The sequence below is a fragment of the Emydura macquarii genome, unplaced genomic scaffold (assembly GCF_026122565.2).
Source record: "Emydura macquarii macquarii isolate MOO-44397 ecotype Brisbane River unplaced genomic scaffold, CSIRO-AGI_Emac_v2 contig_587, whole genome shotgun sequence".
NCBI classification, from domain to species: domain Eukaryota; kingdom Metazoa; phylum Chordata; order Testudines; family Chelidae; genus Emydura; species Emydura macquarii.
The window spans coordinates 14,311,319-14,325,901 of NW_027130724.1; the positions used below are offsets into that span (position 1 = coordinate 14,311,319).

A 14,583-nucleotide genomic window follows, 5' to 3' on the forward strand; every position below is an offset into this window, starting at 1 on the left:
GACATCGACCATTTAAGACATTTTTAATTTGATGACTTTTATTGTCATTGCCTTTTTTTAAAGGGATGTTTAGGTAATTTCCAAAGTCAGAGCTTGGGATAACTACCTGCATCTTTCTAAATACACACTGTTTTTAAAAAGTTCAGGTGTGAATGTGGGTTGGCCCTCGTCCGTACTTGGTCCTGTAACAAAAGACCCGTGCTGGTTTCCTGTTCCCCTGGACTCAGGGGCTGAGCGCACTGTACAGGCAGCATGCTCAGACACAGAGGATGGAGTGCCTTGCATGACTGAGCAACCAGTCCCTTGGCCAGTTGTGGAATGGCACAGACGGCATTTCGATCAGATCCATTTAATCTAAAAGGACAATAGTTATGATCTGGGGGATCTGAAGGTAGAGTATTTATAAAAGACAGAAAAAGTGGGATTCCTAGGGCTACGGCAGGGATATGAAAATCCCTATTACAAAGAAGAGGAAAAGTTTCTCTTTTTTCATGACTTATTTCTAGGCTTTCACAAGAGTAAGTAGTATTGTTATTCCTAAATTCTCTACAGAGCAGCACATATTGAACAGCCTTACGTTACACTTGCTTTGTTCTGTTTGACTTACCAGAAATAACATGGACCTTGGAGGGACAGTTTAAGACGCACCTATCACTCCCATTGCTCTTAACGCAGAACAGCAATACTTTGGGTGATATATTATCAGGCAGGGACCCCTCTATCTCTAAACAGGATAAAACACAAATACTTATAGGAGATGTAAAACATGTGCATTCGCTATACAGAGAGACAGACTTGCAGCTACATCTGCCACATAACTCATACCAAACTGCATCCATACAATTAACGTTCAGTACAGAGAGAAGTCGGAAGGAAGAAAAAGAAATCACACATGGACTAACCACCATATGTCATTTCCTTTCATGTAAAACTATCCCCAGCATATTTCTTCATGAAGGAAAGCACAAAAGAGAATGGAAGAATAAGCCTAGATAAAAGCATAGAAAAGAAAGCACCAAAACCCCTCGAAGTATCTCCTGTTTTTCATCTGTTTCAACAATGACCATCATGATTGACTAAAAAAGTAAAGCTAAAACCAAATGAAGGAAATAATGATCCATGCTGATTTGTTGGTTGGATCAAGATTTTCAGCTCTGCCTCGTCTATGCACCATACCGACACAGTCCTTTTTATTCCAGTGTAATCTGTGGCTGGAATGACACTGACATTCATAATCCCCCAGTGTGTTCACACAGGTCTGCTGGCAGCCTCCATTGTTGATGCTACATTCGTTAATATCTAAAGAGAAGGGTAAAAAAGCCCTTTTAAAAATATTAATCTAATATCATTTTCACTCAGTGCTGAATTCACACAAATAAAAATTGGGTAATTGTGCGCCCAAATGCTGCTCTGTATGATTTGGATATGATTCTATGGATAACTTTTGAAAATCTGACCCTAAATGCTTCTCCATTCCCTACCGCCCCTTAACAGATCAAAATTGTTTAGTTTTGTGTGAAATATTCCCAAAATTGACTATGTCACAAACATTCCAGCCTCAGCAACGTGCTTCAAAAGTTAACAGAGCATTGTTCATGGTTATTTATTAAATTTGGAACAAAATCAGATGATAGGGTATAAGATTCACACTGATTGTTTGTCTTCAATGTTTAGATGCATAAATACGCTGCAATACATTTTATTTCACTATTAATGAGTACATGTGGCAAAACTCTGTATCATATCGTTACCTCTTTTGGCTGAGCGCTTAGCCAATATTCAGGGCCTTGCCAGGTTGCTTCCATTAGGCTGAGAAATCAATTATACAAGTCAGGTGTTTTGTGTGTGTGTGCAATCCTGTTTAATTTAAAAGAACATACACAAAGTCCCGTTTCCCTGAACATAGGGAGTAAGTACATGAGGGAATTGGACCTCAGTTTTGGTGGGTCTAAAACCTGGGGTGGTGGAGGCCCTGTAGTCTCTAACACTCCCTCCTTGTTGCCAAAGGAGAAAGATGAAGCATCACCTCACCAATCCTGGAAGGTCAAGCCCCACAGGAAGCCCTATCAGAATGCCCAAGATGTGTGGTTGCCATATTGGCTCACACCCACTACTGAAACCAGAAAGTGACTTGTATTGGCTATCCGAGCACTGCACAAACTCTCTCTGTTGCTGCCACATCAGACTCTGCTGTTGTTTTTCTCCTGTGATCTGTATCCAACCCCTACTCCCAGTTCCTGCTGTGCTCCTGCCCTGTTCCTGTCTTGCTCCTGCTCCATACCTGATCCTTTCCTTGTCTCTGGCTTCGGCCCATAAGTTCTGCTCCTGACCATTGGCTTCCAGTCCTAGCTCCAACTTTGGCTTGTCTTCGGACTATTAACTCCAACTTGATTCTTGACTCTGAGTCTGGCTCTGACCCGTTTCTTGTCTCCCAACTCAAGTTCCACTCTGTCCACTAGGTCTGATCACCTAAAAACCAGTTCCTAACACACTGGGTACAACAGCAGGCAGTTTCCTAGCTCATGATTTCCAAGCCAGTTTCCTGACTCATGATTCCCAGACAATCCTGTGATTCAAGCAGCTCTGTTTCTCTGCTCTCTCTCTCTCTCAGGGTCATGCTCACAACTGCTTCTCTCACTTTCTGTGGGCTTGCTGCAGCTTTCTGCCTCTCACACACCCAGACACACAGCTGCAAGCAATCAATCCCCTAACCCCTGTGTTTTACAAACAGTCCCTGGGAAACTCCATAGTACTTAGCTTCTGATCTTAGCTTCTACAATCCATTGCCTTGGGTGACGGCTTCCTATGGTTTCTAGTTATCACTACATAAAGGCCTTTTAACTGCTCCTTAGCCTGGAAGATAGGTGCTTAGCATAGCCACCAGCTTTAATGAGGTCTGATGTCTACAGATCAAAGACTCACTTCATGGCAGCCACTAACACCATTCAGCATAACAATATTATACAGAGAAGCCTTATAGTAACAGACACCAAAGGGACTGCAATTTTTATCTGTTATAACAGGTGGTCACATAATGATGTGTGGTTAATATGGAGGAACTTTTGTGAGGACTGTTATTCTGGTGGCCATTAGGGCATGTGGCCGTTAGAGTCCATAAATAGGTTTCACGGCACATTAACCAACACAGTTGTGACAGATATGACAATATCTTGAACAAACTTTATTGCATTAAGTTAAACTTACTAAATTAAGTTTACAGTATTTTAGGAGTCCATTCTATAACAAATGCCAATGATTACATACTATAGAGGGGCTGTATGTATTTCCATGGGGGGAGGGGAACCATAGTGCTCCAGGAACTAAAAACAGTGGGGGATGCTCAGACAAATTCACTCAGGTTGAAACACCTCCAGAGAGCTACCATGGCACCACTTGGAAAGAGACTTGCATGTACTGGTTCAAACTGGATTCTGCAGGGACCAACAGGCAAAAAGGGATTTTTGGTTAAATAGCCTGAATTAAAACTAACTCAGGACCTTCTTTTTAATCCTGCAAATGGACAGGGTTGCTGGTCCAATGAGGAGCTCCAACCCTTAGGAAAGGGTTGGAAGGTCTTGGGCCCACTGAGGCCCCATAAGACTTGGGTGATGGTTTTGAGCTGAAGCTGTGATGAACCAATGCGCAGGAAAAAACCCTGAGTGTGGCTGGAAGGACTAGTTACCAACCCGAGCTCTTGTTGGAGTGAGGGGGTGATCTCTGCTAAGCTTCTTGGCTTCCATGTAGGTTCTTTTATTGTTTTAATACGCTTTTTCTGTGATGCTTTGACCTTAAGAATAAATGGCTTGCTTAGAAAGAGCTGCGTGGTAACTTAACTGTGTCGATTACACTGCGTCCCGTCTCTGAGGAGAGAAGTGAAGCAGGCCCGCTTAGGCAATCTATCTTTTGCTGGGGAGGCCACAGTATAGTCAGGGAACTGTTCAGCCTAGAAATACCTCATCAGGAGGGAGTGAGATGCAGGTCTCCACCCAAGAGAGACAATGGCTGTGGAGCTGGAAGCCTGAGAGTGGGTGCCCTTGCTGGACCACAGGGGGAAATATAGGTGCAGCTGCCCTGAACTGTGACAGCAATGATGTCATATTTTTGTCTCTCTCTTCCTGGGCTCTCTAGAGGCAGAGATTGGAAAAACGACACGCAAAGACCATAAACGAAAAAGTCTTAACTGACATGTCTGCAGCATGCAGCTGCTAGAAAGATCCAAGCATCAGCTAGGCAGTCTCACCTCCTGCTGGCTACTCACAATGACATTATTCCCAATGCTATACGTATTTTTTCTCTGCCCAAAGCAAAAACAGGCCACCTGAGCTCTGTAACATGCACTGCAGAATCACATGCCACACCATAAGAAACACACTTCTCTTAAGCTTTGATTCTTCTCCCATTGACTTGAATGGCACAGGAGCAAAGCCTTAAAGAAGCCTTCTATATGAATAGACAAGGGAAGCTCTTTCCTAGAAGTGATTCCACTCTCACTGGAGCAGCATCTTTGTGAGTTTCCATAACAGCAGTGTTCATCCATTCTCCTATGTTCCCAGTTCCCACTCCACAGAGTAATGATGGGACTCTGCCACCCTTACTCAGGGTGCATAGTACCTTACTACCAGTCAATGTGAACAGAGGTGACAGAATCAGGCCCCATGTTGATAGAAGGATGTTCATATAAGACTGCATTACATACAAAGGGAAAATGAACTTGTCCTGTTCAAAACTACTACAAAACCGATTGGCTGTCTCTGTCTTAACAAGGTCCAGGACTGGAATGGCAGAGGAGTAGCAGGTCAGGAGGGGAAAATGGCAGTACTGTGTGGGGAAGCCTGCACAGCATCTGCCTTCATTAGACAAGATTCAAGCAAACTGTGATTAGTCCCTCACATTCATAAGTAGTGGGGTTGGGATTTTAGAAGGAGACCTAGGGAGTTAGGTGCCCAAATCTCATTGAAATGGGTGCTGGGTATATAACTCCCTTAGGCTCCCCTGAGAATCCCAGCTTAAATTCATCCACATGGTTAGAAACACCCAATATGATGTATAGGAGAACTGTGAACATGGCAACACATTTGCACCATGGTCCCCAAGGTCAAGCCTGCCCATTCTGGCTCACATTCACATATGCCTATTAGTGAATTGAATACGTGTACATAGTCATAGAAGATCTGGCCCATATTTCACATGAAAATAGGTTTGTTTCCATTTAGTGTCAAATAACTCAGGCTACTTCATATGAACATTCTGCAAGTTTCCACTTGCCTCAGACCAAGGTTTATGTCAACATATTGGTCTCTTTCACTGAAGGTTTCTTTGTGAATCAGAAGTAAACCATTGAGGGCCAAATTCTTAGCTGGTATAAACCAGTGTAACTCCATGACTACAGTGGAGCCACACCAGTTTAGATCAGATGAGGATCTAGCCTTTAGGTTTGTTGGTAATGTGGACATATCCCCTTTATTCTAAAGAAAGCCTGCAAAATAGCTAACCTCATAATTCATTTGCAGCCTTTTCTTACAAGTGTGCAATTAGTGTACAGAACTCCATGTGAAATCAATGGGAGTTCTTCATGTGGAAACACTATTGGATCATGGCCTTAGTATCTACATGTGGAATGCATCTGTTTGTTCTAATGGTCACTGTTGCTTTCCAATGCATATGTGGAGGGAAAAAGCATTTAAGCAAAAAGACATAGTCAAGCAAGCAGGACTGTGTTTCATTTTTGGACTGTCTCCCTTTTAGAAAAACTGCCTAGAAAAGGCAAAGGGTAAATTTGCTGTACTGGGTTTTAGACACATGTCCCCCACTGATGTTAATGAGCATTGCACCAGCACTCTGACAAACATGTACACTTGTATCTTTTTATACTCACCTCCACAATGTGTGAAGCCATAGAGAGTGTATCCTTTGTTACAACTACACTCAAAAGTGCCTGGATGATTGATGCATGTATGGTCACATGTCCTTTCAAAAGAACATTCATCAATGTCTGTAATTTTTAAAAGGATAGATTAGCATCTCTTGGCCTGTCAAGGAAGCATTTATGAGCTAGCAAGTTGGATGTAGAAATGCGTGGATTTATATAAGCAAATTCTTTTATAGCCATTAGTCTGTAATACATGGAACTAACATCTTTTAAGAGAGCAGTTAGTTTGCCAAGTAAGACATTTCTTGGCAAGTGGGTAAACTGCTTTTATATTTTTAATAGCAATCTTTAAAATAAATTGCTGCAAAGTTCTCTTGTCTACAGAAAACAAATACTTCTTCAAGGGAAGGCAAGGCAGAGTCAGCAGGAAAAATATTTTCAAAGTAACTTTCCATTTCCTTCGGCTTTTGACAAAACCGGGAGGCCAAATTTTTACCTCAGCTATGCACGTGCAGTGCCTGTTCTAGATCTGGGCTGGGCTACTCACCCAAGGACAAAAGTACCTCTGCCAAAGGTGAAAAAGAGGACAGGACACTTTGGGATTTTCATGCAGGTGAAAGGCACCAGACCGACAACCCTAGGAACTCACATCCCCTCCTCCACTATCCAGAGTGTGGGCTTCTGCAGAAACTTCCTCCACACAGCCCCAGCCATGTGCCTCAGTGCAGCTCTGGAGAGACCATCAACTGGATCTATTCTTCTCTTTGTGCAACACCAGATCCAGTTATCAATAGGCCACAGATTCATCATATTACATATCTTGGGCTTAAGCCTTGTATGCCTTAAGCCTTTATCTTTAACGCTGGCAAGGATGTCTTTGCTTCATCCAGCTGAATTTTTCCCAGGCATTTTAATCATTTTGTATATTACACATCTGACCTAAAATATATGTTCATAAATAACTTTAATCAGAAATCTTAGAAATCCTATATTTATCCAATAAGTTTGCTCTGAGTAAATATTTGTCCTGCTAAGTCTGATCTAAAAAAAGATTAGGAAGAGCCACACTGGAGTGATTCTTTCCTGATAGTTCCTTTTTCTGAAATTCATCATTAATATAAGCAAGTTGTTTATTATTCACTTGCCAAACTGACTAACCAATTTTACTTTGGCTGTTTGTTGCATACTGTACATTTGCCAAAAATGGTGAGATCCCTTTGTTAATTACTTATTAATGTATTTACACAGTTTAAACAAAGCGTTTCACTCTATATGTATAGGGCATTATATAAATAAGCAGATATGCTCTGTAAGGCTAATGGGAAATCCATGTCATGCAGTTATTTTAAAATCAAATCCTTCTAGAATGTTTAACCCATCTGCAATATTTTAAATAGTAAAACCACTGTAAATTATATAAGGGACACAGGTCTAAGCCTTCATTCATTAAATTACACTTTTCGAATTGATCACAGGCATTTAACATCTCCTATCAAGAATAAAATAGTAGGAAAATAATTATTTAATTGGAAACACTGAACAAAGCATGACAAGCAGGTGAAATATTCTGGATCTGAAATCAGTTGAATACAGTCAAAGTATGACAGATAGATACTTTCTTTATTTCCTATAATTATTTCATCCACTTAATATAAGAAAAAATTGTGTAACATCTTTAAAGGGCTTTCTACTCTGATGTTATATCTGCCATTCTCTATTATTTTCAGAGAATTATTCAGTGTACAGTGAACACCCTTTCAAACAAATCTCCCACTATAATATCATGCCAAATGCTTTGATTCTTAACAGCAGCTTTAGAAAGAAGAAATCCAAAGCGTGGAAATTATTCTGGAGTCTACCAGCACCTCATTATTGCAATAGATATCCAAGACAATCTTATTTATTTAACTTTTATTGCCTTCCCATGCACATACCTTGACAAGACTTCTCATCTGTTAATAATTTAAATCCTTTTTTGCAGCTGCAATCAAAACTGCCAACAGTGTTTTTACAAAAATGATCACAGCCTCCATTGCTGGCCTGGCATTCGTCAATATCTGTAACAGAAAAGTGATTATCAAATAAAAGGAACATGTCTGATGTCCTTCTGTTGGTAAATCCCAAAGACATTAATGTTCTATGGATGAAAAAGCTTGACTTGACTGGAAAGTTCATGTTCTCTGCAGGGACAGTCCTGAACAAGATTCAACAACTAAACCACCTCAAACTTCAGGGAAATTCAGATCCAGATTCAGAAATGAACTTTGCAATCCAAGCCCATTTTTGAATTATTTCCTTTCATCTAACATATTGTTATCAAATTCACATTCACTTGAACGCACACATACATAGAGGAGCTCTTTCTTATCTCATTTGAATCAAATAGAGAGTCATTTGTGCTACTGAAAAGACTTTAGAGCCTTAAACTATGTTTTTCTCTTTAAAAGGTCTTAACTTTTTAAAAATTCTCTCTCTTTCTCCTACCCAAAGCTCTTCAGAAATTACAGACAGAAGAAACCTATTGGGTCATCTTACCCTGCCCACGCCAATGTCAGATTGTTGAGTTCTTTGTCTAATTCTAAATTAGTCAAGCAAAAGGGACTCCATCACTTTGCTTGGCACATGAGTCTCAGAGACCTCACTCTTGGGAAATTTATTCTAAACATGCAACCTATATTTTCCTTTGCTCACTTTTAACACATTATTCCTTGTTATATCTGCTTGGCCCAACATAAATAATTCCACTCCCATCTTCATGTTTAGACCCTTCAGATGCTTGTTATAATATCAGGCTGATGGTCTGACTCTGCTTGGGAATACAGGCCTACTTGGCACACCTTGGCTGGTGGACTAGCAGGCTACATTTACCTCCATTGTACCATCAGCACATTGCTCCTGCTGATTAGAAAAAGAGGTCATATTGGAGATGGGAAGGGTTACTCCTGGGGAAATTCTGCACGTGTGTAGAATTCATATCCGTTATCACCTAAGCACCAACCTAGCAGAAAAATAAGCTTTTTCACAGTCCCCTGAGTTTTTCCCTCTGCCTTGCGCCTCGCTGGGTTTTTTTTGTTGTGTTTTTGGGGGGTTCCCTGCTGCTTGCTTGACAAGCAGAAAAATGAGGTTTTTCAGAGTCCCCTGAGTTTTTTCTCCCCACTTTGCACCCTGCTGCTTGCATGACAGCAGCTCCAACCAGAACCGGAAATTCAAAATCAGCCATGTTACTTAGCACATGGAGGCAGTGTCACAGCACAGAGAGGGTGTGTTGTGCGTCACTTCTGGCCACATGACAGCTACTGCCTGCCAAAATGATCACACTTGCTTTCTGCTTGTTTTGATTGGCAGGCTGCTTTGCTAAGTTGTGACACTTGGCAATGGACTGGAGGGGTCACAGACTGGGGTTCAGAAGAACTAGCGGTGGACAGACTAGGGAGAGGGCTGAATGGGAGTGGGGGTATAGGCCCACATGGGAACAGGGGAGAGGATGGCTGAGTGGGGGTGTAGGAACACATGGGGATGGGGGTGTGCAGGGACACATGGGAATGGGGGGAGGGAAATAACTGAGTGGGGGTAAAGAACACATGGGAAGAGAGGTAGATATGCCTGACTGAATGGGAGAAGCTAGGGGTCAGGCAGGATCTGCATAGGTCAGGCCCCTTAACTCCCTAACAATCCTCCCTCCTCTTCCCCCCCCAAAAAAAAACAAAAAAAACCCTCTTCCATACTTCTCCCACCCACACCCAACAACCCTCCATTTTCACTCCCAGGCTCCTTCCCAGCAATTACTTCCCTCTCCCTCAACTCTTCTCTTATCCCTTTCTCCCCCAAGCTTTTGCGCTGCTTATGAGAGGTGTGGGAAACACATTTCTGTATTATAGTTTAAATAAATTATTTCTCAAAGTTCTGTATTAATATGCCTAGTAAAGAATCTATTTATCAAAACATATTTCCTGAATTTTTTTTGTTCTCTATGTTGTTACAGACATACGTGCTGATAGGTATTTTGAAATAAATTACCAAAATAATTGAAATTGGCATGATTATATTGTGTAATTTTGACAAATAAAATATGCAGAATTTTGCAGAATTTTAAAATATTATGCACAGAATTTTTAATTTTTTGGCACAGAATTCCCCCAGGAGTAGAAGGGTATCAGAGGCAAAGCAGAGATATTTTGCACTCACATGCTCCATATCTAGGGTTGGTGCAACAGGGACCATGTGCAAGGGGATTGTGCATCTCCCCCTGCCTTTAATGCTTCTCTAGTCTAGTTTCTCAACCTGTGGTACACGTACCCCTGGGGGTATGCGAGACACACGCAGGGGGTACGTGGCAAAAAACCCAGTGAAGAGAGGCAGGCGGCAGCCGCCCACTTCCCGCCCAGTCCCAGCTCCCAGAGTGGATAATTGAGTGCTGGAGCACTTATTAAAATTTTCAGAAGTTAGGGAGTACTTGCTACTTAAAAGGTTGAGAAACACTGCTCTAGTCCTCTCCTATGGCAAGATACACATTGCCTTTTTCTCAGGATGCTCCACTAGTTTTCCTTGGAGATTAGTGCAATTGCTGTTAGTTGTTCATAAAGGTATGTTTCCAAAAGTGCAAAATCTACCTTTACATGTCTTCCCATCAAACTGGAGTGTAAATCCAACAGGACAGCTGCAGTGAACTCCAGTCGAGGTATCTTTACAAGTTCGGTCGCAGCCACCATTATTTACAGCGCATGTTTCTAACAGAGAAATAAAGCTAACATTTGTACAGAAATGTTGCAAGGGAAATAAAGTAGCATGTGGCACTAGTGGTCCCACTCCATTTCTACTCAGCCACTTAGTGAGGGGGAAAAAATCTATATTCCTTGTATCTTTTCCTGTTAGTCTAATTTATGTACTATCAGTTTTAGCAGCACATGTCTTGTGGGGGGCAGATAGACAATGGAAGACTACCTTCTCTACCCTACCAGCTATGGTCACTTTGAATATTTGGTGATGTCATTTGCGTTGTGCAACACCTGGTGACCTTCCAGCATTCTTTAGGGACATGCTGGACCAATTTGTCATCATTTACCTGGATAACCTACTCATTTTCTATAAAAGGATCTCCATGATCATTACATGCAACCTTGTCTCGGAGAGACTTTGCCAGAACCACCTCTATGCAAACCTAGAAAAATACAAGTTCTATTAGGACACACTAGAATTCTTAGGATATATTGTCTCAGCAGAAGGACTCACATGCATACTGGCTGGGCCACACCAAGGACATACACAGGGTGCAGTGGTTCCTGGCATTCGCCAATTTCTACAGGCAATTTATTAAAGGATTCTCTGGCCTCTGCAGTAGAGAACCCGGATCGCCTGGTCCACAGAGGCTCAGTAGGCTTTTGTTCAACTGAAGAAGACATTCACATCAGTACTAATTCTGATTCACCCAGATACTACTAACCATTTATGATCGAAGCCAATGCTTTGAACTTTACCACAGGTGCCGTACTATCTCAACATGCAGGCCCCACAACCAATTCCACCCCGTGCCTTTTATTCTTGGAAACTAACCCACGTGGAAAAAAATTACAATACTTGGGACAAGGAGCTACTTTCCACCAAAGCAGCTTTTGAGGAGTGGCACTACCTCTTAGAAAGAGCCCAGTTCCCAGTCCAAGTTCTGATGGAGGACAAGAAACTGGAGTACCTATGGACTGCTAGACTTCTTTAACCAACACCAAGTCAGCTGGTCCCTCTTCTTCACTCACTTCAACTTTCTTGCAATCTATCACCTAGGGACAAAAAATGCAAAGGCAGATAGATGCCTTATGCCGCAAAGACAAATATCTCAAACCTGGTAGAGTCCTCTGCTACCATGCTTAAGATATCAACTTTGTACAACGGGTGAATGACAGCAGTCTGACATCCTCCATCCACTTCCTGCTCCCCAATGACCCGTTCTTAACCCAGATCCGCCAGACCCTGAACAATGTGAGTACCAAAGCTAACTCTGAGTTCCAACTTCAGAATGGCCTACTCTATCGCAAGAGCTGTATTTATGTTCCGGGGTGGACAACCTAGGCTTCAGGTACTGAAACAGTGTCCTGATTTGCTGCTTGTAGGCCATTTTGGTCAATTCAAGATCTGGAATCTGGTCTCAAGGAGCTTTTGGTGGCCAGGCCTATGAGCTTATATCAAGAATTATATACATTCCTGCAACCTCTGCACCAATATCAAGCATCCATGATCAAAATTCCTAGATCTCTTTCAGCCTAGGCCAACACCTACACAGATTTGGTCTACTGTATCAATGAACTTCATTGCAAAACTGCCACATTCTCAGGGACACTAGGTAACCCCTGGTTGTCATCAGCCATCTAACGAAGATGGCGCACTTCACCCTGTGTCAGACTGTTCCTGCTGTACGGGACACGGCTCAGGTCTTCCTGGAAAATGTCTTCTGCTAACACAGGATACTGACAGGAATTGTATTGGACCAGGGTCCCCAGTTTATCTCCTGACTCTGGCAGAAATTCCTCAAACTCCTTGGCATCAAGTCCCTCATCTTGTCCGCCTATCACCTGCTGACTAATGGGCAAATAGAAAGAGTCAATCCAATCTTGGAGAAGTATTTTCTCTGCTTTTTGAGTTAACATGAGGATGACTGCCTTCCTCTGTCGAATTTGCATGTAACAATGTAATCTATGCCACGACCAACATAGCCCATTCTTTGCAAACTATGGCTTTCCCACACTTCCACCTAGACTTCTCCAGGACTGGTTGCTGCAGATTCAGTCGCCACCTACACCAGGTGCACCGGGAGTTCAAGAACACCTGCAGGTTGCCAAAGAACCCTATAAACACCATGCAGATCAAAATCATCAGGCTGTCCCCAATCTGGCCAAAGAGTACTAGATGTGGCTCTTGGCCCAAGAAACTTAAATCAACCCGGCCATCCACCAGACTAGACTATCATTACCCAAGCCCCTTTAAGACTATAAAACGGGTGAAGCCAATGGCCTTCAGGTTATAGATGCTGAAGTCCTTGAAGATCCATCCTGCCTTTCACATCTCACTTTTCAAGCCCTATATTAAGAACCCATATCCAAACTGTTTCAACCCACATCCCACACAAGTCTGTAGACAGGAGAGTACTTGGCCCACTGGAACCTTGACTCTCAGTGAGTGAGGGGAAGGCCCCAGTACTTGGTGGACTGGGAAAGCTATGTCCCGGACAAGCAGTCTTGGGAACCAAGAGAGAATCTCCATGCCCTGGACCAATCACGAGAGTTCCCTTGGAAGTACCTTGAGAAATCAGGCCTCAAGCCCCCTGTGAGGTGCCCTCAAGGGGAGAGTACTATCAGTAATCAAGGCCTGCAACACTGTCAGTCCCTGGGCAACCTAATGAGCACAGTAGCTTTTCCATCTGCTTGTTCCCAGCCTTGCTCCTGCCTTGTTCCAGTCCCATTCCTGCATTGTTCCAACCCGGCTCCTGCCTCAGTCCCAGCCTTGCCCCACCTTGCCTCCCTCCAGGTAACTCAGTTCTGATCCTTGGCTCTGATTCCTGACCTCTGACTTTAGCTTTGACCTTTGGCTCTGGCATCTAGTCTGACTCCAGCTCTGACACTGGGCTCCAATTCCTGGTTACTGACTCCAAGTGATTCCTGCTCTGACCATTAGGCACGACCATCCATGTTCCCATCACAAGATATCAGGCTGTGTCTACTCTTGCCAATTCTTCCTGCAGAACATCTCTAAGATATGGTCTTTCCTATCCATCCACACAGCTAAAACTCTCCTCATCTCACGTCTCAATTACTGCAACATCCTTCCCTCTGGCCCCTACAAATGCAACCTTGCCCTGCTTGTATCCATTCAGAACGCTGCTGCAAAGATCATTTTCCTAGTCCATTGTTTTGACCATCTCCCTCTTTGCATCCCTCAACTGGCTCCCCCGTCTCTATTACATCAAACATAAGCTGTTTGTCTTCACTTTCAAGGCCCTTCACAGCCTGTCCCCTGCCCATCATCTGTCATTCAGCATCGAGAAGTCGACTCCTGCTTCCATCGCCCACTTGAATTTTCAAACAAGCTCCTTTGTGCTTCCTCCCATGCTGCCCTTCACACTTGGAAGAAGCTCCACAAACATCTGCAAAGCTACCTCATTATCCACCTTCAAAACCCTCCTTTGCTATGATGCCTACAAAAAAAACCATGACAATGGTTACACTGAGACCACTGCTTATCATGCTGACTGATATTATCTCATTGTTTCCTTGTACACCACCATTGGTTTGTCTGTATCTAGCTGTTGCCTCTTGTCTGACACTTAAATTGTAATTTCTTTGGGGGCAGAGACCACCTTTTTGTTGTGTGTTTGTAAAGCACACATCACAATGGGGTTCGCTCCTAGGTGCTACGGTAATATAAAATAAATAATAAATAATCATAAGTTCCCTAGCACAGAAGGAGAATGCACAGGACAGTGGAAATTGTCCCCGCCCCCCCTCGCAGTGCTAGCCAGCTCCACAGCATGGGTGTGGGGAATGAACTTCTCTCGTCTCCCACTGATCTTAACAGGACTGTTGGGAGCTCAATACTTTTGAAAATCAGGCTGCTGATTTAGGTGCCTAAATATGGATTTTGAAGCCTAATTTTGAGTTCCAATTTTTGAAAACTTTGGCCTCCACCTCCACCACTCTGCTGAGACTGCTGACAAGACTAGTAAATGATCT

General features: G+C 42.8%; 1 protein-coding gene across 1 annotated transcript in view; it reads right to left on the reverse strand.

Annotated features, from left to right (window-relative positions):
- Nucleotides 1–14,583, reverse strand: part of SCUBE2 (signal peptide, CUB domain and EGF like domain containing 2) — a 63,996-nt gene that overhangs the window by 22,027 nt on the left and 27,386 nt on the right. The window contains exons 8-12 of the mRNA XM_067540757.1: nucleotides 10,480–10,596; nucleotides 7,804–7,926; nucleotides 5,876–5,992; nucleotides 1,177–1,299; nucleotides 608–724 (exon numbers count right to left, since the gene is read on the reverse strand). Of these exons, the coding sequence (XP_067396858.1) occupies nucleotides 608–724; nucleotides 1,177–1,299; nucleotides 5,876–5,992; nucleotides 7,804–7,926; nucleotides 10,480–10,596 (597 nt within the window). The remainder of the gene's footprint in view (nucleotides 1–607; nucleotides 725–1,176; nucleotides 1,300–5,875; nucleotides 5,993–7,803; nucleotides 7,927–10,479; nucleotides 10,597–14,583) is intronic.